The 23,589-nt window shown below is 39.3% G+C and overlaps 2 protein-coding genes across 47 annotated transcripts in view; one reads left to right on the forward strand and one right to left on the reverse strand.

Annotated features, from left to right (window-relative positions):
* The window catches only part of LOC105420931 (uncharacterized), a 35,401-nt gene extending 29,288 nt beyond the window's left edge, over nt 1-6,113 (forward strand). For 39 of the 44 annotated variants that reach the window (XR_016061355.1, XR_016061357.1, XR_016061361.1 and 36 more), the window contains 4 exons: nt 2,185-2,427; nt 2,618-3,814; nt 3,885-3,959; nt 5,891-6,113. The gene's annotated coding sequence lies outside the window, so the exon portion shown is untranslated. The remainder of the gene's footprint in view (nt 1-2,184; nt 2,428-2,617; nt 3,815-3,884; nt 3,960-5,890) is intronic. The other 5 variants (XR_016061368.1, XR_016061365.1, XR_016061370.1 and 2 more) reach the window with 2 other exon arrangements.
* Nucleotides 6,114-9,602: 3,489 nt separating this feature from the next.
* On the reverse strand, nt 9,603-21,594 carry LOC18437982 (uncharacterized). 3 transcript variants are annotated; one of them, XM_088874579.1, is made up of 19 exons: nt 21,085-21,594; nt 20,091-20,213; nt 19,858-19,992; nt 19,707-19,769; nt 16,419-16,526; nt 16,162-16,267; nt 15,798-15,875; nt 15,545-15,637; nt 15,236-15,322; nt 12,084-12,185; nt 11,819-11,938; nt 11,568-11,630; nt 11,160-11,290; nt 10,953-11,034; nt 10,727-10,785; nt 10,524-10,563; nt 10,255-10,349; nt 10,051-10,120; nt 9,603-9,931 (listed from the first exon to the last, which is right to left on the reverse strand). In XM_088874579.1, exons 6-19 carry the CDS (start codon nt 16,177-16,179, stop codon nt 9,860-9,862), a joined length of 1,110 nt encoding a protein of 369 aa, XP_088730705.1. In that variant the 5' UTR covers nt 16,180-16,267; nt 16,419-16,526; nt 19,707-19,769; nt 19,858-19,992; nt 20,091-20,213; nt 21,085-21,594; the 3' UTR covers nt 9,603-9,859. The 3 variants fall into 3 exon arrangements, with proteins under 3 accessions (XP_088730705.1, XP_088730704.1, XP_011624778.1); XM_088874578.1 differs by having other exon boundaries at nt 16,008-16,267; XM_011626476.3 differs by lacking the exon at nt 16,162-16,267.
* Nucleotides 21,595-23,589: the final 1,995 nt, after the last annotated feature.

The following is a 23,589-nucleotide window of genomic DNA, read 5'->3' on the forward strand; positions in this document are numbered from 1 at the left end:
GAATATAGGCTAAATTCCTCGAAAGGGAGGGCCTAATAAGTAATGGAGATGTGACTGCTTAAGGTTGTTTTTCAAAGATAGGCCCCATTGAAAATTTTGCTATTTTCTTTGAGCCATATGGACGGACTCATGTCTAGGATTGTCATCTTCCAGAGGAGTAGTCCCATGGTTGGAAGAACAGGAGAGGCACAATTGTTTAAGGCTATCCACCGAAACAAAAGGTGATCCAATGCCAGCCCAAATACTCAAGGCTGTCTTATAGTGAATAAGTAGATTCCTGACTGTCTCCTGGCTCCTTGCACATGGTGCATCAATTTGGTTGTGAAAGGCCTCTGTTTTGGACATGATCAAGTGTAAGGACCTTTTTCAAGACTGCAAGCAACTCAAATGCATCTACTTATTCACTATAACCCAAATGCAAGCAACCTTGGATAGTGCTGGATGAAATGGCCCCAATGTTCAGCTAAAAAGGTCGTGAATTCAAGAGCTTCCTCCTCGTTTTACCATTTTCATGACTGCAAACAACCCAAATGCCTGGACCTTGGATAGTGCTGGATGAAATGGCCCCTATGTTCAGCTAAAAAGGCTGCGAATTCAAGAGCTTCCTCCTCGTTTTAGTTTTGGTGAGAAGTTGCTCTCCGCACCTGTTAACCCCCAAAAGTTTCACAACACCAGCAATAATGCGTCTTATTGTGACGCAATTTGGAGCCAAAGAAATCCTGATTCCAAAGTGAGTTTCATCCAGAAATCTCTCCATAAAGGAATGTGATCACCTGATCTTGCTTCGAAGCGGAAATGGAGAATTCCTGGTGGGCTACTAAGATGCCAACATGAGCACTCCATGTCATATTTATGCTGAATGACCTTTCGCCAAAAACGGGACCGTTTAAGAATGCAGTCCCATTTCACAGGAAGTTTCTCATCAGGCCCTTGAGTTTGTTGATTATACTCATAGGCATTATAATTATGGACATGTGAAGAATCAGAATACTATATATAGTGGCTTTGACCTATATAATTTCATAATTCTTCTGCCCATGGACAGCTGCACGATTTCCAAATGCTTTTCTTCTTTAAAACTTTTATACAACTTCATCCCTCTGTGCCTTTCTTGGTGTGTGTCGGCATAGTGGAAGGCATTGGTATTTGTTAGGCAGGGCATCTGTACCACACCCGTGCGGTGTGCAAAGGTTTCTATTGCCCAATAGAAAGAAAGAATACTTGTGCTTTGCTTTTTATTTTATTTTTTTCTACTATTAGCAGGAGACCTTATTTGGGATCTGAGAATAGCTGCTGCAACTTATCTAAAGAACTTTCTCAAAGCCAATGAAGAAGGTCCTTCTTTTTCCTAAGTCTGTCAATACGTCAGAAATTCCCTTGTGCAGGTCTTCCTTCAAGTAGAACCAAGGGTAGTAGAAGCGGTAAATATTTTCCTGAATAGGATGATCACATGTAACATATTTGATTCCATCACAGTAAGTAAAGTTCAGCACATTGAATTTAGACTAGCAATAGCTTTAGGTCTAAAAAATAAACATGTTTTGTGTACAATTATCCTTATTTAGTTTTATGATGGCTTTATCTCTCAATAAATTTTGAATATGTCAACCCTTCTTCATGAACTCTTGAAGGGTGAGCTAATTATATGTAGAACCCTTTTTGCTGATTTGCAATATGATTATATTATGAAAGAAAGTGGTACTTGAGCATTTCTCATGGTCTACTTTGAAATCCTTCTTTTTTTAATCATCTCATGCATAATAGGTATCCTTCCAATTTCCACTAGTTCAAGAAAATGTTTATATAGGTGTATCCTTTTCATTCTACTGCTATTGCTACATTTCTTTCTATAGCTTTTGAATTTATACTCTATCTTATGGCTCATCTGTGTGATTCATCACATAGGAATATTTGTTGAGGTGTGTTTCAACTTGGAACCTAATGCATATGGGAATTGGGTTCCTCACTTCACTAATAAGGATTAACATGTCACTTCATGTGAATTGTTGTTTTACGTAAACTTGACATCACTTTAAGATGAATCGTCTCGAGGCACCTTCTAAATCATTTTTAGCAGCCTTTGTACTTGCATCACATAGAACTCACATGACATGAAAATTCTGCTAGCTCCCCAAAACAAAGGAACACAGTAATTAGGTCTGAATTGTTTTAGTATTCATGCAGGTTGAACTGGACAAGATATTGTGTATCATTTTTGTCCACGACGCCCTTTTGTAGGGATTGTACTTTCTGTTCAAATTTAGTTATCTCATGCACTATTTGTGAAATTTATTTATGTTTGGAGCTCAATTTTACCGAACTTGTACCTGAATTGGGGTATGTTATCCAAACCGGCAATCTTTTCGAGAGAGGTGGAAGACCCTAAACAGCCTCACTATTCTTCAAGCCACTGTCAAGCCATTCCAGGTCAGTTATGTCACTTTTTATGTTCAATGATTGATATAATGATTCAATGGGCAATCTCCATAAGGATTGTGACATACGTGCCCAGATTGATTTCAAGTTAATTAAACCCTGGTAAAGCAAATTCCATTATATTGTCTTGTATCATGTTAATCATATCTCTATATCACACTCTAATTTATGTGGGGAACAGAATGTCTTCTGAATTAGGGAATGGGAGGAAGGGGTTGTGGTCAAGAGTCAAGAGGAAGGTAGATAGTGATAGTGGAGTTGACTGCATGGTTGCTTTAAAAATTTCAAGCCTGTTCATGGAATGAGGTATTGCTTGCTTGGGTCACCATGATATAATATTCATTTGGTGAGATCTGAAATAAGTGGACTGTAAGGAGCCGCCGTGTGTAAGGAAGCCGTCGTGCGTGAGGAAGCGGTCGTGCCTGAGGAAGCTGCCGTGCGCGAGGGAAGCCGCCATGCGTGATGGAAGCCGTCGTGCGTGAGGAAGCCGCCGTGCGTGAGGGATGCCGCCGTGCGCGCATGGGGATGCTGTCATGCGCATCATCGCCGTGCGCGTCACCGTCGTGCGCGTTGCTGCAGAGAGTGAATGTATAGGGCCGTCCAGGGAATATTGGACCTTTTGAAATTGTGGAGAGAGTTGGAAGCGTGGCATATCGATTTGCCCTACCACCCAAGCTGGCAAATATCCACAATGTCTTTTATATATCTCTGTTAAGGAAGTACCAGCCCGACCCGTCCCACATTCTGAAGTATGAACTGATTCCTATCAGAGAAGACCTAACCTTCATCGAGCAGCCAGTTGGGATACTAGACAGAAGGGTGCAGGTATTGCGTAATAAGGAGATCCCTCTAGTCCGTGTGTTATGGCAATACCATTCATGAGAAGAGTCGACCATGGAATGGGAAGATGAGATCCGGGATAAGTACCCCCAATTGTTCGATTAGCAAAAGTATGATTTTAAGGACAAAATCCTTTTAAGGGGGGTTGATGTAAGGAGCCGTCGTGCATGAGGAAGCCATTGTGCATGCATGGGGATGTTGTCGTGTGTGTCACCGTCGTGCGCAACACCGCCGTGCTCATCACCGTCATGCGCGACACCGTCGTGCGCATCACTGCCGTACGTGACACCGCCATGCGCATCACCGCCGTGCGTTTCACTGCCGTGCGCGTCACCGCCGTGTGTGTCACTGTCGTGCTCGTCACCGCCGTGTGCGTTGCTGTCGAGAGTGAATGTATAGAGCCGTCCAGGGAACTTCTATGAGTGTCATGTGGCACTTGTCTGTCACATGTCTACCACATGTCTACCACTGTTGCCACTTGTGTGCCCTTGCACCCTTGCATGCCACCTGCCTGCTGCCTCCCACTCTTTGCTTATAGGTAAACTCCCCTTCACACCTCTCTAAAGAGTTTTAGCTCTCTCTCTCACCCACGACCTCCCTTTCCACAGACTTAGAACCTCAAGCTTGAAATCATCTTTGGAAGCATGGCCTGTGTGGGGGAAACTTGGAGTCTTTTGGTGCATGTAAGTGGGTTTAGCTACCATGTCCTCATGTTTTTTTTGTTAATACATGCTTTCTTAGTCTATCAAATTATGAGGTTTAAGCATGATTTTGGATGAAACTTTGAACATGAATATGGCTTGAATGCTCTTACAATCTTGCTGGAATGTGCCTTTTTTTCTGAAATTGTGACTCCACTTTGAGTAATTGTTTGAGCACTGAAATTATTTCTTTTGATTGTTAAATTTTTTGGGGAAGTACCCCTTTGAGTATATTTTAAGAGAGAAAAGGCCTCATATCAATATCTCTTTTGATTGGAAAGTTATGAGCCATTTGCTAGAACATGCCAGAATTGTAAAAAGAAATTCCAGAAACTTTACAAGTTTTTGTGTAAGATTGTTCACTGACCAAATCATGTTAAAATGAACTCAAACCACTTTTGAATGAAAGATGAATGAGTCTAATTTAAATATGGTTTTGGAATCAAAACGAAATTCCCTACGATCTGGAAATTATGCCATTTTTTCTATTAAGATGTCACTATTGTGAATGCAGGAATGTTTTCAAAAACTTTACATGTTTTTGCGCAAGATTGTTCCCTGACCAAATCATGTCAGAATAAGCTCAAACCACTTCTAAATGAAAGATGTATGAATCTATTTCGAAAATGGTCTTGAAAGCATAATCAAATTCTCTGTGATTCGAAAGTTATGTTCTTCTATAAGGATACCACACTGGATTTTCTGTTGAATCTTTCAGATCTATCACATGTTCTGTGTAGCATTGTTTACTGACCAAAATGTCTCAGAATTAGACCAAACCACTTCTAAAGGAAAGATGAATGAGTCTATTTTCAAGATAGTTTTGGGACCATGACAAAATTTCCTGTGGAGTGGGAGTTATACTCATTTTTCTATGAGACTATCACACTGAAATTTCTGTTTTGCTATGAAATAGTGAATGCTTATGAATTATTGAAGGTGCATGGTTGTAATAAGACACATCTATGAATTATTGAATGTGCATGATTGTAATAAGACATGCCTATGAATTGTTGAATGTGCATAGTTGTAATAAGACATCCTATGAATTATTGAATGTGCATGGTTGTAATAAGACATGCCTATGAATTATTGAATGTGCATGGTTGTAATATGACACGTCGCAGATGTGATATAAAGCACTATGCAATGGATCATCCATTGATAGTGTGATATGGTATGACAAGAATGTGATATGAGGTACTACGCAACGGGTCATCCGTTGGTAGTGTAATGTGATATGATATGATAAGAAAGTTGTGCCGGCGGTTGAGATCTTCCCTAACTCCCCATGATATGACGGGAGTTAGGATGTGAATGTAAATAGTCGGAAGTGTCGTGCCCCCCAAATCTATATGGACACTATGCATTTGTTTATCCATTGGTAGTATTACACTCTCTCGCCAGAAGGGCATAAAGAGAGGGTCGAGTCTTGCAAGGCCTCTACCTATCAAACGCCCCAGAGCGCGTTGGGGACTGTGTGTGTGTGTGAAGACATTATAAAATGGGTCATCCATTTGTCATTGTCTTCCCTCCTGAGGTATGGTAAAAGTCTTAAGCCATAAGATTTGGCTCGGCCTGATGGATAGGGTTTCTACTTCAAGAATAGGCGACATTAGGATTGCATGTAGTTAAAATATGTTTGCCTGAATTTGTTGATTTGTTATGTTAATGGAGAGATTTGATAAACTATTAACTCGTGTGATGTCAGATATTTGATTTGCGATTGCTCCACCATGAAAGGAATTGCTTACATCACTTTACTAATACAATTGTGATACATGACTTTATATTGTACAACCTGCATGAATCTTGGGGACGGTTATGAATAACTATATATAAGCAGGAGTGCATGGCGCTTTGATCTACTTACTGGGTTTCATAGCTCATTCTTTTGACTTTATTGATTGCAGAGTGATAGCTCGCGGGTTAAGACCAGACGGTTGGGTGATCGCGACTGGCGATTGAAGACCCGAACTTGACGAGAAGCTCCCTTTTGATTGTAGGTTTTAGTTGGCAGGTGGCCACATAGTTGTTTTGTTGTGAAGCTATGTATTTTGTTGGGCCTTTAGTACCTTGGACATATCTGTAATAACTTTGGAGCTCTTACGTATAAATTTGGTTTTAGTTCGTTCAGCTTTTGTTATGGCTGTGTTTGGAGTTTTTATTTTCTTTCGTGGCTTGTTTTGATTCCTTCTTTTCAAAAGCGTTAAGCACACTCCCACCTGAGTGGCATTCGCTACCTCTGGTCACGATCCTGCACCTTGTTACCCTCCGACTAGTATGGTATGGGGGCAGGGAGCGGGGCTGTGCACCTTGTTACCCTCCGACTAGTATGGTATGGGGGCAGGGAGCGGGGCTGTGCACCTTGTTACCCTCCGACTAGTATGGTATGGGGGCGGGGAGCGGGGCTGTGACATGGACGGACGGTTTGTGGGAATAGAAAGATGGTTTTTGTTTTTTGGTGGTGGAAGTAGTTGGATGAACAAGGGATAGTGAGGCTGCAAGAGTAGCAAACCAAAAGGCTATTGTGGATGGTTAGGTTGGAGAATGCTGCAGGTTGTGGGAGGAAAGGCTATGTTGTGGTTGGGGAGCTTTGAAACATTTTCAATGACCTTAATAATCATTTGATAAAAAATGAATGACAAAAATCAACCCAATTATTAATTTGTTTGTTATTCATCAAAACCCTCATGCATATTTTGATAGAACCAAATATGATGGTCAATCTTTATTTCTAGCTGCTGTCAACAAGCATATATGTTCTAAACTTGGTAACAAATATTCACCAATTTGCATCAATGTATACTTCTTTGGCAAAACTTACAGTTATTTAGAGTTCTTTTCCAACCTGAGCTTGTTTTTCAATAATGCCTTCCGTGTTTTATGATTCTAGTTTTGCCTTTGGCCTCTTGGATGGTGTTATAGCTTACTGATGAGAAAATATACATCGTGTGTAAATTCTTGTTTGCTGTATTGTTTTGCATAACCAATTAACAGTAGTGGAGCTAGACTTGGATATGTTGATCCTATAGGAGATACAAATTCTGCTAATAGAAGAATATTTTGTTGTTGATTGCAGCATTGATATTTTTTTTTTTTTGAAGTTAATTGTTGTATTGAAGAGAAGAAAAAATGGTACAAAATAGGACCGCCAGGGGGCCAGGGGGTATATACAGAAAAAATGGCTGCCCCCGGGGGAGGGAGCTCTATACAAAATCCCAGGGTAATGAAACGAAGGAGAAGAAGGGGGAAGGGAGCGAGAACCCCTAGAAGGGACTTTGACAGCGTATGCAAAAAAACCTTAGCCTATCGCTTGTCAAGCATCCTATTTAGCGAGAAAGTCTGCCTCTGCATAAATCTCACGGTATATGTGTCTCCAGGTAATCATAAGTCATCTGTTTACATGGGATATTTCGTCAAAGATGTGGAGCAGGGGCCTTGGGCAGTTAGCCGAACCACAGGCCCAAGAAAGAATGTTGTGGGAGTCCCCTTCTATGGTGAGAGCATGGCCCCAAGAGTTGTCAAATAGTTTGAGGCCCTCAAGCAATGCTAGCTTCTGCTGATTAGGAATCTGAGTAACCAATGGATTTCGCGAAAGAGGCCAAAGTGGACCCTTTGTAGTCTCTAAAAAGACCTACACTTGATGGTCTTGGGTTGCCCAAGGAATAATCATCAAAGTTGAGCTTTACGTGGCCCCGCTTTGGAGGGAGCCGGCTCATGAGTTACGCTAATGTGGTAAGAAGATGATATTGTACCAGTGTAAGTGGAAGGTTGAAGGTTGAAGGGGTGAAGCCTTTGAACTGCTTGTGATTGGTGGCCCAGAAGATAATTGCCACTTTGATTCTATCATACAAGGCTTCAATGGTAGAAAATTGTCCTCAGAAGATACGATTGTTATGTTCTATCCAAATTTCCCAAATGAGGGCTGCCATTGAAGCCTTCCACACAATATGATACCGGAAGAGGCTCAGGTGTAGGGGTGGAGAGAGGAAAAGCGATGGGGAATATTTTTGGGGCCATCCATTACCATTTTAAGAGCTGAAGAAAAGCTCCCCACAAGGAATGGGTTAAGGGACAATGTATAAAGAAGTGAGGGTTAGTTTCCTCGGTTGATTAGGTAAAGCCAAGCCTCTCTTTGCAGCTGGTCAATAATTCATGCTCTCTGAAAGAGAGCAATCTAGCTGAAGGCTTGGATCTTGGGAGGAGCAATGGAGATCCATGCTTTGGCCACAATGGAGCAAGGGGCTAGGGGGAATGTTGGCGGTTCTATGAGTTTGCAATAAAAGGAAGCAACTTAAAATTTCCCCGAGGGACCAAGGTACCATATTAAAATGTCTTCTCCAGGGTGAGAGAAAAATTGAACCGAGTGTGGAGAGGTTTGGGAATTCCTGACATTCAATATCTGAGCGTGGTCTGCGAAGGCCAGGACTCCTTGCAGTCTTTTGTAAGGGAAAATGGTCTTCAATAGAAGCTTGTTGATGGAGAGCGAGGAGATAAAGGCCTAGGTTAAGGTCTTTCAAAGGGGTTTGATCGAGCCAGGGGTCTAACCAAAATCAATTCTTGATCCGCTCCTTGGGTTCCAGATGCCTTAGACTCTACCATTGGGTCGGCATTCTGGTAGCCACAAGCTTGGGTCTACATGGTATTTTTGGGTAATAACTTGCTTCCACATGTGGTTATCTTGAGTGGCGATTCGTTGCTCTCACATTTCGTGGCGATCCGTTGCTCTCCTCTGCAACTCCAATGTTTGATAGATTTGAAGGCGCAATATCTCTCTCATGTGCTCTTGGGCTACTGACTACACATTCAGTTTTCTTGGGTAGGTTTGTATAAGACAACCTTATTTCAGAAGAAGTAAATTTGTGCTCTACACTGCCTATTTTAGTTGGTGTAGATGCGATATATCTTTGACGACTATTAAAACGTAGTATTACTTTTATACCATCTAATTATAATTATAGTGATTTACGATGTGAATTTGAATTTGGATAGTACATATTAAGCATATATTTTAAGATTGTCAATCTTAAAATATTAATAACAATCTTAAAAGACACATCAAATCTATTTATTAACCATGCCCAACTATTAAAGACATTTTATGCTGCACAGGCAATTTTCAGAATGGAGTTTTTCAGATTGATACCCGGGGCTTTATCCTTGTTCCTGATCTTGCGTCCATCCCTGAGCATGGGAGGTTCTTTTGCCTTCTTGAATCGTTATTTGCCAATTGGAGGATTTTTCCAAGCCCAAAAGAATTTTTGCCATTTGAGAATTAAGTTTTCCTGGAGAAATTAGAGTATGTGTCATCACTTGGCTATGAATTGGCATTCTTTAAGAGATACACGAGGCCTACAATTCCTGTGATATTATTTAGTGGAGTACAAGTAGATGGCAGATTGTAGGAAACAACGGAAGGTTACAGTTAGGTGCGTCATTCCACTCAACATGAAGGCTGCACCAAATTATCGCATGGCAACGGTGGCTAATAACAATGCTAATGTAGTTTGTCAGCAAGGGGAGTAAAAGTAGAAACAAGAGCATCACAGGGGAACATCTAAAATTTCATGCTAGCCATCTTGCCTTGCCTAAAGGAAAACAGACGACAAAATCACTTGCAACTTTCCACAAAGATCATCCAGGACTGAATGGATCCACTAACTAATACGGTAATTCCCTTTAAACATCAATCCTTACCCTGTCCATTCACTAATCGCTCCAACATGGGCCAAAAATGGTCCAAAGAAATTCACATTATACATGTTAATAATACCCGATTCTTCTAACTTCAGAGTTCACAATATATTGGCCAAACAGAATCTAACCAACGGGGTGGGGGAGCATTCATGCTTTTCCAAAATTTATGCATACTTATGTGCCTAAAACTTGAAATCCTTCTTCTTTGCCTTCCCTTCCTTTTCCTGCATCTTGCGCTTCCTCTTTTTCTCAGCCTGCACAGAGATTTTTATAATAAAAAAAAAAAAAAACACAAAGAAAGACTGATGAGAATCCAACAAACAACATCAGCAAAAATTCCATGCCCCTCCTCCAGAATGAACTCAGAACAAACCTCTGCCACCATGTCACTGAAGTCCTCTCGTTGATTCCGCAGCTTCTCCTCTTCCCTTGCTTCCTCATACCTGCACGATGCCCACCTTGTGATGAATAACTCACACTCCAATAAAACCATGCATGCTTGCATTAAACAGCGCATCGAGAATCCCGGATCCTATTACAAAAAACGGTTCCGATTCCTATTATCGAAAACACTTACTTTGCTGCCAGAGTAACATCATCCAAAGCCTCTAAATCTTCCGGCCTAAGAGTGACATCCACTTTGTCCGACTTTTGCCCTCGCAGTAGCTCAACCTGGGTAAGGATAACATGGAATCAGCAAGAAAAAATGCAGAGGATAATTTACACGAGTCCGAAAGAATTTCAGATATTTATAAGTAAAAAAAATAAAAACTCTAGCCAACAATTTGAGCAATCATTAAGTGCCAATGGAATAACACTAAGGTTCAGACGAAAAAACTTGCTTACCCTTTTAGCACCAGTTTTATCTGTTGCCCCAAGCACATACCTGTCCAAGGGAAAAAGTTGTCAAAACCAAATCAACAATATCCCTATGTTAACCTTCTCTCAAAAAAAGAGTCCACTACGAGAAATACGAATATGCAGAAAAGAAGTCCTAAAATTCATGAAAGCGATGGTCAGGTAACCAACTAGTTAAGGTGAAGACATACGTGTGCGTTGTTCCGAGTAAGGTTCCTTGTGCAATCCTTTCTTCCTTCTCTTCAAGTACCTTTAGTGGAACGAGATAAAATGTAAATTTTAGAGTGGACTCCACGAGAATAAAATAGTAAACAAAAGATGATGACCTACTAAGATACCACTATGATAAAAGTAATCAACTAAAATAATAATGTAGCTCAATGGAAAGCCGTGACCAAAATCTTTCAATGTACTCACTTGATAAAGAGGCTTCTCTGGCTCTTTCCTCTGTTGCTTTCGAAGATCAATGACATCAGGTGTCTCCACACCAGTTGGCGTACTGTGGGGAACATAAAAAACTCAACTTATTAAACACAGGGTAAAGAGAGACAGGGCGGGAGGACGGAAGGGCAAAGAGAGAGCGAGCGAGGGAGGGAGGGAGGGGGTGAGAGAGAGAGAGAGAACCTGGAGAGGCTGTCAACTGATTGAATACCAGCCTCCAATTCTTCTTCTTCCATCTGTTCCTCCTCCTCTTCTTCTTCCTCCTCCTCTTCCTCCAAGTCGCCCCAATGCTTACTCCTATCAACAGGTTCCTCCTGCAATCAAAGTAAAATGCATAATGAGATAACAATAATATTGTTGTCATTAAGGTATTTCAAAAAAAAAAATTGTCATCATTAAGAAAACCATAGAAACGTAGAAACTTGTATTCTAACAAAGGCAGATGTTAATTGCATGCGCACCAAGTTTGTTACAATAAGGGAGGTTATATTATTCCATTTCCAAACCTTACCCAAAAATAATTACCATGAAAAATGGATTTCCTAAAGCTAATAACAGTTGAATAACCAAGAGAAATGGATATCCCCATACCTCATAATTAGGCTGTTCTTGCTGTTGGACACCAAAAACATCTCCATATAGCGGGCGTCCAAACTACATAATAAAATTTCACAGAATCAGTCACCAAAGAATACACGATTGCACAAAACAAAATCCATACAAAACATTGCGAACGCTATGAGAATCAGTCACCAAAGAATACAAGATTGCACAAAATAAAATCCATACAAAACATAGCAAACGCTATGAAAGTATGAATGCAAGAATCATTGAAAGCTCACTTCATCAACAGGAGGCTTGCCCCAACCTCCAGGATGATAACCAAAGCTAGCTCCAGGTGGAATAGGAGCATTCAAACCAGGAATTTTCAGATGCGGATAAGATGGCGGAGGACCATATCTCTGTCATAAATTTATAGACCAATCAGGAAGCAAACCAACAGTCTTTTCAAGGAATTCAACTAAGAGTGACATTGTTTAACTACTCGAGCAACAAAGCAAACAAAATGACAAACCAAAAAGGACTGTACCAGATATTCACACAAACCTGCATATTGATGAGCCAAGGAGGTGGTGCACCTTCAGGCATACCAAGAGCTTCCTTTAGCTCCTGAGAGAGAATGCCAGGTTTCATCTCCCTGAGCTTGACCTGTATAACAAGTACATGAGCATAAACGGGCAGAAGAACAATGATTCTCGACACATTTAACTTCAAATAATGAAAATTGCATGCACTCATGAAGATAAATTCCAAGCAGCTCATCCAGCTAAAACGAAAAGAAAAGACCTTGTATCAAGATGATGTCCAGCAATAAACTGGTCACCTAAAATTTACAGAGAACAAGTAAAAGCAAGACTATTCATCATGTTGGAGTAAATCTGGGCCAGAACTGAACACATCGAGACATGACACATATGTCAGACACTTGACACTTCACCTTAACTCTTAAGTTGTCCATATGACAGTAATTAATATCACTATAGACATACCATGTCTGAAAGGCCAATTTTAGGTTCGGTATATCTAACATGTGTAGCTCTGTTACAAACTGATATGGGTAACCATTTCTTTGGAACACAACCACAAAGTATGCGTCACACCCACAGCATCTATGCACCCCCCTCCTGCCACACAGAAACATAGCGCTTCTTCCCCTCCAATCAACGCGAGGGGATACACTTGGCATTTCCCAAAATCAATGATAAGTACATATAAAGTATAAGACATAGTATATAATCTAAAAAAATACAGTATCTTGTTTCAATACGCAATAGGAAATTTGTTGCATGAGTTAGGGGACACATTCCTACATTTGCATCCCCCGAGGCATAAAACATCCATTTTAAAGATGGACGCGAATGGGTGATTCCCCAGAAAAAGTTGAAACTAATAGTCTACATATTTTCTTCATAAATTATCATTCCCAGTTTTAAATATTTATTTAGTTTTACATGTTCATGATCTCCCTTGATAGAGAAGAATTGAGGAACAAGATTCATTTAGCCGACACCAAATAATTGAGATAAGGCTTGGAAGATGATGATCTCCATGTTAGAGATTATATATTCCTCAAGAATTAGGTCCAAAATCCAGGATTTCCAAGAGGGGACTCATTAGTCCTAGGACTCATAGAAACTGTGTCCTAAGTACCAATATATAATGTATCTTTATTATATTAATATTGTATTTTTTTTTCTTTTTTTTGTAAGTTACCAGTAAATTTTCATTAACCATTAATCACAGAAATCTTTCATTAACTTGTGTAATGATATAGTATTGTGAGTCTAGATCTCAAAAATGTGTACCTGGGAGCAAAGGCCATAATATGTGAACAATACCATGTCAAGGTTTAAATTATTGAGTGGGAACACTGGAAACTTCCTCAACGCAAGGGAGATGACCAATTGGTTTGACTCCCAAAAAAGTGAGAAAATTACACATTGAGAGCCACTGCCAGTAAAAAAATTTGGCAAGAAAGGGGGTGAGGTAACATCAACATCGAAGACAGTGCGATTCACAGAGAATAGAAATATTATTGGTCTTCTGAACCCCTAGTTATTTTCTTCATCATTTTTAGTTTTCTTCAGAGTCGCCAGCTATAACTCTATTGCTCTGCCAAGTTATTGTGACAAGATCTAAATTGAACTATTATTAGTCTTCTAGGGTGTTACTACTCCAGCACCTTTCAGGAGCAACCAAACTACCCACGAACTTAGAAACTCAAAGCCATCATCAGATTCACCTAGGAAACCCACCTAAGGACATGACCCAAAGCTTCCAAGTAAAAGTATGATGAACTACAAGCAGTTACCTACCCCTTTGCACCCTTCCTCTAACAATTACCACCCACAATCAAACACTTCAGAGGGGACAAGACATGACATAGAAGACCAATATTGTAAACCACTCCTAGTACCACAAAGATCACAATAGAGAAGTGTAAGCAATAATACAAGTTCTACTCCAAGACACATCAATATTCTCCACCCTTGAATGAGAAACCAACATTTTAACAAACTTAGGTCCTATGACTCCTGTCTCAAATCCCTCGGTAAACACAAAACACCCCACACCCTCCCTTGTCCTCAAATCACTCCATCAAACACATCCCCCTCCCCCTCTCTTAATCATTGCTACAGTCACAATAGCTAAAACCAAACACCTTCAGATGCCTAAGAAAAACAATTTTGTCCCCATTCCCACAAAGAGACCTGTGAAGCTCCTCATCCCTAATCCCCTATATACAATACACAACTCACCATCTCCATTCATCCTCCAAGACCACAATGGCCACCTGCCGGAAATTGCTCTATTCATCTTCTTATCCAAGACCACAATATACACATTTGAACAACAAAAATGACCCCATTTACCAATATGGAATTACAATCACTTGCAATCTTCAATTACGAAGTTTATTCTAGCCTCTCTAACTTCACTCATAGTGACTGGCATCCAAATCACACATTTCCTTAACCACCTTCCATTCATATCCCTCCACAAAACAGTAACTGGAATTCAGTGTTCAACTGATCTATCTCCTGGTCAAGGTCTGAAGGGGTTCAAACCGGAAATGGGGATGGGTAAAAGGTTTGCCTCCTTAAGTGGCAGAGCTGAGCTATGTGATTCAGGTGCTAAATCCTCGGATGATCCTATTCTTCGAAAAGGGTGAGGATACATGTATACATCCAACAACAATTGTACAAAAGCTCACGAGGTATGAGATTGATTGTATATACAATACAAGTCAACACTTTCAAATAATGATAATGATGAGGATGATGATGATGCTGATGATGATGACAATAATATGTGCGTACAAAACAATATACTGACATACACCAAATTCAATAAAATATTGACCCTGAAGAGGCCAAGTCACCACATGACATGCTGTTGGTTGCATCTAAGTAACATGTCTGTCAACAAAAGCTTACTACAATATCATCTATCATTACCACGTTTAACTTCCAACATGATTGAATTGTGAAGGAATTGACAATTTCAACAGATCCATGATAAAGATACCTCCAGTCATAAACATAAAATGCAATATTATCTACTGCAGATTATTCAAATAAACCTCAGAAGTAGCACCCACATGAGCATTGCGATTCATGTGATTCAAATATTTAATTCACGAGAAAAAAAATTCAATTTTATCCATTACAAACACTGGATGTGGCAGAAAACACTACCTCAAATTCCTTCCCTTCATGATAAAGATCACCATGAGTAGTCAATTTCGGTTTTGTTTGATATTTAAAGAATGCATCATGGAGGACCTGCAAAAGGAAAACATCCTTATTCAAGAAACTATCCACTTACATATGAAGATGTACCTCATTCTGAACCTCAATAAAATCAAAGGAATCAATATGCAGACTGATTTGTTCTTTTAGAAGTTGACAATAGCAAGAAGATGATGAAAGTGCAAACTGTAGTCATCACAAAAGGACATTTTACAAGCTACAGATAGTGACCCAGTCACCAATAACTTAATCAACCTGATAATCAATATCCATCTTTCCCATCTTTGGTTGCATACGTTCCCTTTGCTTCTGTTTCAACTTCTTACTATCCTCCTTTTCAATATATGCCTGCAGTGATAATGCAATGAAACCAATTATGAATTTTTCAGCACATGAACATGTAAAAAATTTCACGTAGACAATCATGCATCTGAACAACAAAAGCTCATTCTATTCTACATAAACTATCAACTGCAAAAGGCACATTGTTTTTTATGTAAACTCTCACCTGTCTTATTTTCTCAATACCAGTTGCCGCAATAAAATCTGGAAGTTGAAAAGGCTGTTTTTCAATGCCACGCTTTCCCTGCAAGAATTTCATGAAAGATGAAAACTATATCTTCAAGATCTTAGGTGAAGGCAGTGAACTGCCACATCAAGTTTAGAAAAACCAAAAATTGAAGTTTGAGCGTTTAAGGGGAAATAAATAGCCAACAACCTCTCTGCAACACTTAAAGAGGAGATTTATCTTCCAATGGAAAGTATCGCCACACCGAACCAGAAATAAATGCAAATCATTGACCATTGCCCTAACCTAGACATTTTACTTTTACAAGTTGTCATCATAATATGGTCAATAACACCCCACCCACCCTACAAATATATATCATAAATTGAAACCATTCAAAGCTGCCCTTTCGCAAACACCGACAGGTTGTAGCTCCATGATTGTTACATCCAGTGAGTGACCAAATCCCCCTGCAACAACCACATATACAAATAAGAGGGTGGCTACCTTATCGATTATATGTTCCCACACCCTCTTGTTGGTCCCCCGTCCTTTATTGTGCACATTAAGCATACAAGCAGACAGCAGCCATATGAGTTCATATCAGATGTGACTACTCACCTGTAGGAATTTTCGTTTCTGGCACCAATGTCTTGGAACAGGTACTGTATTTCGGTACGATTTCAAGAATACAAGTAACTTGGGATCTGCTGCAGTTGCATCCCAAACCTGAACATATACAACCAGATTTAAACCCCAGGTGAAAAAATATAGAAAATGAAAAATAAAAAAGACCAGCACACATCCACAACCACATAAAAATTATGCAGGGGTATAATACACGTGTGTATCGTAGACAGATAGCTACATGCATCTAGAGTCTCGCAAGCAGCTTGGTTTGACTACCGATTGTGTATATCACAAAATTTAATATAATGGATTTTGCCAATGAATTGGGAGATTCAACTCTTTCCAAGATATGGATGCTAATGTCCAATTTCATAAGACAATGCTTGCATCTTATAAACTTCAGCACATCACATTAAATTAGTTACTAAAATGTATAGCTAAATACTTCCAAAAACATCAAGTGTACACCTGTTCTCCATAAAACTTAAATGCACAACATCCTTAATACATTAGGTTGGAGCCAGAAACACTGTGTAGGTTCTCCAAGAAATCTGTGTATATATTACGGTCACACAAGAAAATCTCCTTTCAATGAGACAGATTTGGAGGCAGTAAACTCCCCCAATGGTGGCTGCTTTCTCATGGTTTTGATGTAAAACTAATATTAGATCTGAAATTATCGATCTGATCATTTCTTAGCAGGAATGATGCCAAAGCAAAATCTCTTCGCCTAACACAATTACATAAGGAATGTAGGAAGGTATGTTGACTTTGTTTGATTCTATGTTTCTACCATTGGAAAACCTGATTCCTTAATATCCTTAATGTGGATAGAAGCAACAGCACAACAGAATGAAAGAAGAAATACTCTTCACAGACACCATTTGGAGGAAATAGGAGGATACAAGCAACATGGCATTTAATCAAAATTACTGCTATGAACAGGAGGTGATCGAGATAATCAAAAAGGGACACCATAACTCGGGCCGTTCAACATCCACGAACTGAGTCACACCAGCAGTTGTTCGGCAATATTGGACCAGAGTCATCGAGAGCATATGGCAAAGCCTAGATAACAGGTATATGGGCACCACACAATCTGAGGATGATTAGATTAATTTACGGCAGTACAGAGGCATTACTCAAAAGTCAAAACAATAGTGATGATTATGGCAGCACAGAGGCACAATGTTCAAAAAGTCGGCTGCCCAACTGCCTAGGCGGCTTTTTTGAAAAAACACCTAGGCATTCTTAAGGAGGAACTTATTAGGCGCCAGAACTAGGGGCCCACCTATGCGGTCAGGCGACCGATTAGGTGGTCAAAAATGCGGTAAAAGGCCCCGTCTAGGCAGCCCGCAGGGCTATGGCGGAAAAAAATTTTCGGGTGGGGGCAAAAAAAGTCATTTTACCCCTTTAAAAAGAGGGGAAAAGGGTTTGGGAGGTCATTCTTGCCCCCAAAAACAAATTTAGTGAACTTTTGAGTGAGAAACAACTTGAAAAAAACTAGATTTGAAGATTTTTTGAGAGATCTAAATTTTTTTCGAAATCCTTGAATGGTCACGATATTAAAGGATATTCAACCCCAATCTTTTTGAGGCTTATAGGGGTTGTAAAAGAAGAGATTTGGGATCCCAAACATTTCGGTTTGGCGCGAAATCGAGTCCACTTCAAGAAGGTTGGTACATTTCAATAGTTTTCATTATGTTTTGTATTTTTTTCCCTTAATGTTTAATGATGTTATTTTTTGCTATTTGTATTTTTTCTTTGATACTTTGTGATACATATTTGATATGTTATTATCTATTTGGATTATTATATTATTAGTTAGTTTAATAATTGCTTAATTCTTAATTGCTTATTAAATAATTGTATGTGCAATGCGTTTTCTTGATGTACGATTCATAAAGCATGATTATTTTATTAGTTAGTTTAATATTTGCTTATTGCTTATAGCTTATTAAATAATTACAAGGGAAGAAGGTTTTTATGTGGAGGAGGAGGATGACTCTGATAATGAGGGCTTGGCATCATCATCAGATTCAGCTGGACTGCATGCTAGACAATGACGCCGTGTTTGTAGTGATGATGAAACTGAAACTCATAATTGAGTTCATCATATTTGTTGGCTAAAGAAGACTTTTTGTAGTTTGTGGCCTTTGTTGGTCGAATATGAGTTCATATGACTTTTTGCGAATGAATTTTGAAACTTTTGTGACTTGTGAGTGACTTGTATTTGCGAGATTTAAATGACATCTCGAGTTCATTTTATCTTTTAATGTTCATTTTGGGTTATAATTATTTCATTCACAATCTAAAGTTGTAAATGCTTAGGTTTGATCTGTGCTTCTGGCATCTTAACAATATACTACATACAAAACTTACTTATTAAATAATAAAACAGACAATTTTATATATCATAAAATGGGGGGAGGTGTGGGGGATCCAAATTTAAAAAAAAAAAAAAAAATTGGTCTGGGCGCCCCCACCTAGGCGGCCCACCCACCCCACCGCCTAGGTGGCCGCCTCTGACTTATTGAACATTGCAGAGGCCTTACTAAAAAGTCAAAACAATAGTGATGATTAATGAAGATTGTCTCCTTGATAGGAGGTCTCCTTCACAGTGCACTTGGAAACCATGAGCTGCTTCATGTATGATGTGTGAGATGTCCAGAGAACATTTCATCTTACAATGTGCATGAATCAATGGAAGGACTCCGTCCCATAATATATATTGATAACACCTCTAAAGAAGCAACCTAAATGGTGCTGAAGCGCCAAAGAAATATGCAAGAACAATCACTTGAGTAAGAAAATGTAAAGTTCAGACAACGCATATGATATAACAATATAGATAATAGCCAATAATCACATTTGGGATGTGAGAGAAAGCAGAACTTTGAAATCGGAAGCATTGTTGGCCAATATGGGTGACAACACTCATAGGAGTTAAAGGCAAAGAACTTAAAACATTAAACATCCAGTCAATAGATTAGTACAAGGGCATTCGTGCTCTTTTATTAGATTCAAACTGTCAAAGGAAAACTTCCATGACAATGATAGTAGGACACAGAAACTCTGCAGACAAGCTAATGTACCAGTGGACTACAAGTGCTTAACATGTAGGATAGGGCAGTAGGACATTGTCAAATTTTATACCAAAATGATTACTTAAACTCATAACTGCACACGAAGAAAAGTTTTCGCACATCAAAATACAGAATATTCAGCATAGGAAAATGAAGTAACAACAAATGTCCATCCTTGTAGCCACACTCATACCTCAACCACATCAGGCCTCGAGCATATTTGTTTCAGTTCCGCAATCTTCATCCTCCTTTGCAACTACAACACAAAGAACCGACCACATCAAGCTTTGACAGCAGAATAGAGAGGGGAAAAAAGGCAACAGTCACCATCATCAGAAGTGAACCTTTTTCTTTTTGTTAGAGACGCCTTTTTCTTTTTGTTGGCCATCTTGCTCATCCTCATCCTCATCAGAGTCAGCTTGCTTCTTTGCTGCTGCCGCTGCTGCATCTAGACCTGCTTCATCCTTCTTATCATCATCCTATGCCACATGAGTAGTAACTTGTAAGTTATGTTAGCACATTATTAACAAGACATTCACAATTCACTTCAGCTCCAAAATGTGAACCTTGGCTATACCTTGTCACCAAGTGCAGCTTCCCCAAAGCTAAACTTCTCAAAGACCTTTTTAAAATCATCTAAGAGATCTTCATCCAACTCTGTCTTTTCTGGAACATACTCCACTTCAACTCGCTCCTGACCCTGTTGTCAACCAATCGATGAAAGTTAACTCTTGAAAATAACTTATTGGAGAGGTTCCCTAGTCCACAAACAAGGAAATGAAAGTATCAGTGGGAAAACCATACGACATGAATGGTAAATGATAGTACACCACAGGAGCATATCCGCAGTCCATTTCCCTATGGAGGGAGCAAGGAACAGTAACTCTCTAAAGTCCATCATAACAGAATGGGTTTTGGATGCCGCAATATTGATGATATATGGTAAAAATTTCTTTTTACATTGAACTCTTAGGCTCTTAGCCCCAGCTAATATTGTAATATATCCATTATTAACATTTTATCCCCAGGTCAGGGATACTTTAGTCCACCATAAGGCTAACTAAAGTTCGGGTATTGTTGGGGATATAAGATGGGGTTCATTGTCTTGCTAGAGGTTGGGAGCTTTAGGTGATATATAAGCCATGGGGTTGATAGCTGCTCAGTGCATACTAGAACAAGAAAGTAAAGAAAGGGGGTAGGTTACTTCATATATACATAAATAAGCAGCTCAAATTAGTCATCCATTGTTACAACAACTATCAAAAAAGGGTGAGGTTTGTATAAGGTGTCCACTTCAAATCATACAAGTAAGGCAAATTTTACCGAAAGATATAGTTCCAGTGTGGTATGTCTCTCCTCCATTCCAATATCCTCCAAATTAAGGCACCAATTTACAGGAGGAAATGAATCCCTAATTTTTCCATTCCTCTCTCTAGAGAATCTCAAGGAAGAGAAGCCCCCAAGATATTGAGGAAACTGAATAAAGCCTAATTCGTCCAATAAGTCTAAAAAACGAACTTGCGAGAATCTACTAGTTGTTAAAAAGGAGAAAAGCCCCATTGTAGTAGTACCTCATGATGGATAGTTGTTTTTACATCACCGTGATCATTATCATCATCATCAACATCCCTTGTAGCAGCCGTATCAGCATTGTTATTATGAGTCTTGTTTTTCTTTTGCTTCCTCCTCCTCCTCCGTCGATCAGCCTCCTTCAGAGATTTCTTAATGTAACTGTTCATGGTTATTCCTCCTCCATTCTCAGTAGTAGAAGTAGTAGCAGATGCAACACTAGCGTTGTTGATGATTTTGTTGTCTCCTCCTCCATTAGTCACGATTTTGTTGTCTCGTCCTCCATTAGCCACCACTACTCGTTCTTCCACTGTCATCTCTCTCCCACTGTCAGTGACGGTCGATGGGATTCAACTAAATATACTTTCTCACTGTCTATTTTTTATATGGCAGTCTCTTTCTGAGTTACTCTAATCATTTGAGACTGATAAATCCCCTTCTTCCTTTTATGATGCATTTGGAATCAAATCCCACTCTTTCTGCCGCTCGCTAAGACAATATTTTATTGTTCTCTTTTTCCCTGTAAATTTGCAGAAAAACTTAGAAAAGGAAAGCTAAACTATGCATAACATAAGGAAAAATTAAAGTCCAGAAGACAAGAGAGGTAATTTGCATCAGCAATTTCATCCTTTTAATAAATTTTCAAGAAATTCATACCACTGATTCAAAAAGAATAGATAAATGTAAATGCCCAATAGTTTCCCACTAAATTTGCGGAAAAATAAAAACAAGGCCAGCACAATTATGTCAAAATGAAATTCCCAGCGCATACGTTAGTGAACCTTAATCAAATCATATTCTTAAGAAGAAAATAAATAATACAAACCCTAACCCGCAATCTACTTCAGCAAACACCACACAAAGTTACCAAAAATAAAAGAAGTAAAAGCTATACCTAGAGATACTCAGGTTAGGTTTTAATCAGAGATGCGCAATAGCCAAATGATATTTTTATGCTAAAAAATATTATTGGAGAAAAATGTGGAAATTTTCACTGATTGAAAGTATGGCTTACTCCAAAAAAACACAGGTTCGTTCCATTTTCAATTGCAGATTCAAAACCGTGTTTATTATTGATTAAAAAGCTCAAGCCACAACACAGTGAGGTGGAAAACACCATGAAGGAGGGGTAAGGTTTGCAATGACAAAATAAAGACAGATAAAGAAGTGAGTATTAAGGGTGTTAGAAAGGGGAAAGAGAGGAGGGGCGTACTGGGCTGAGACGAACAAAGCTCCGCAGATCCAGAGAGCAAGGGAGAAAGAGATGTTTATGGATTTTTATCAGCGAGGTTAATATATTTACGGATGATGGGAATCATTTGTTGGGTCATCGCCGCCAATTGTAAACATGAACGACAATTCAAAGCCTCTAATCTAGTGATTGATGTATGGTCAAGGTTCGAATTTGTGAGTTTTGTCTCTTATTTGTTCTCGATGTATTTAAATAAGTCACTAGATACTGCGTTTGATAACTTGATAGAATGTTAACGGATATCTGTGTGTTTGATTACTTGCTGAAATATTGAATAAGTTATAGATACTTGTCTTTGATTCACCCCGGTACTTTGAACTGACGACATGTCAACCTCATTTTATCATTTAAATTCTATTGGATTGTGCTATGGTTGGCCCAATAATTTGCCAAAATATTTGGAGTAGAGGTATAGACTGTTACTATGTTAAAAATGTATTAGAACGAGGCCTATTCCATTGAACAAAATTTCCTTTTCAAAAGTGATACCCTTGAATTATGATTAAGTAAACAAGATCTCAGGTAGAGTTTTTGAAATGGCATCCCAAAGATGCAAGAACAACGACTAGCATCAAATGTAAAGAAAACCACGCCCCACATTCTACTTTTGCAATCCGAGTCTTACCCATGGGCACTGATCAATTCGAAAACAAATACTTGAGAGAACCTAAGTTTAAAACAATTTTCTGCAGCCTCACATTTATTCTAATGTTTGTCAGCTGAAACCAAAATTAATAGCTCATAAACATGGCAAGTGAATGGGAAGTAGCAATAATATGAAAATATCAAAAGCACATTGCCCCTAATGAGTTATGGGAACAAATATTTAATTGTTAAGCTGAAAAAAACTTGCACTGCTCCAATTGAAACTCATCCGGAGCTTATCGAAATCTTAAAATTATAAATATAAACACTAGGATGAGGAAGAAATTGAGCACAACATAAAAATATTGAAACTTACATTCACCATTCATGCATCCACGCTTGGGCGGCCGCCTAGGCTGATCTGGCGACCTGGGCACATCGTCCAGGCCTAGGCACCCAAAAAAAGTGGAGGTTCCTAGGCGCCTACCTAGGCGCCCAAGAAACCATCTAGGTTGGCGCCCAGGAAACCATCTAGGTGGCCGCCCAGCGGCCCAAACCTGAGCAGCCGCCCAAGTATAGCACCCCGCCTAGAGGTGGAAAAAGGTTTCCGTGGGGGCTAGTTTTTTCTAGTTTTTTTATACTAAGAGGCCAAAAATGGGGGGTTTAGGTT

Source organism: Amborella trichopoda, chromosome 8, assembly GCF_054954075.1.
Source record: "Amborella trichopoda isolate Santa Cruz 75 chromosome 8, AtrichopodaSantaCruz75HAP2 v2.0, whole genome shotgun sequence".
Taxonomy (NCBI): Eukaryota; Viridiplantae; Streptophyta; class Magnoliopsida; order Amborellales; family Amborellaceae; genus Amborella; species Amborella trichopoda.

Excerpts from the sequence above, each read along its gene's own strand:
- LOC18437982 (XM_011626476.3), bottom strand. The coding sequence starts at position 21,399 with ATGACAGTGGAAGAACGAGTAGTGGTGGCTAATGGAGGACGAGACAAC. Across the intron at positions 16,527-19,706 it reads CGAGGCCTGATGTGGTTGAG|GTTTGGGATGCAACTGCAGC; the intron begins GTATGAGTGTGG and ends GTATATGTTCAG. Across the intron at positions 11,035-11,159 it reads TCAGTTGACAGCCTCTCCAG|TACGCCAACTGGTGTGGAGA; the intron begins GTTCTCTCTCTC and ends TGTTCCCCACAG.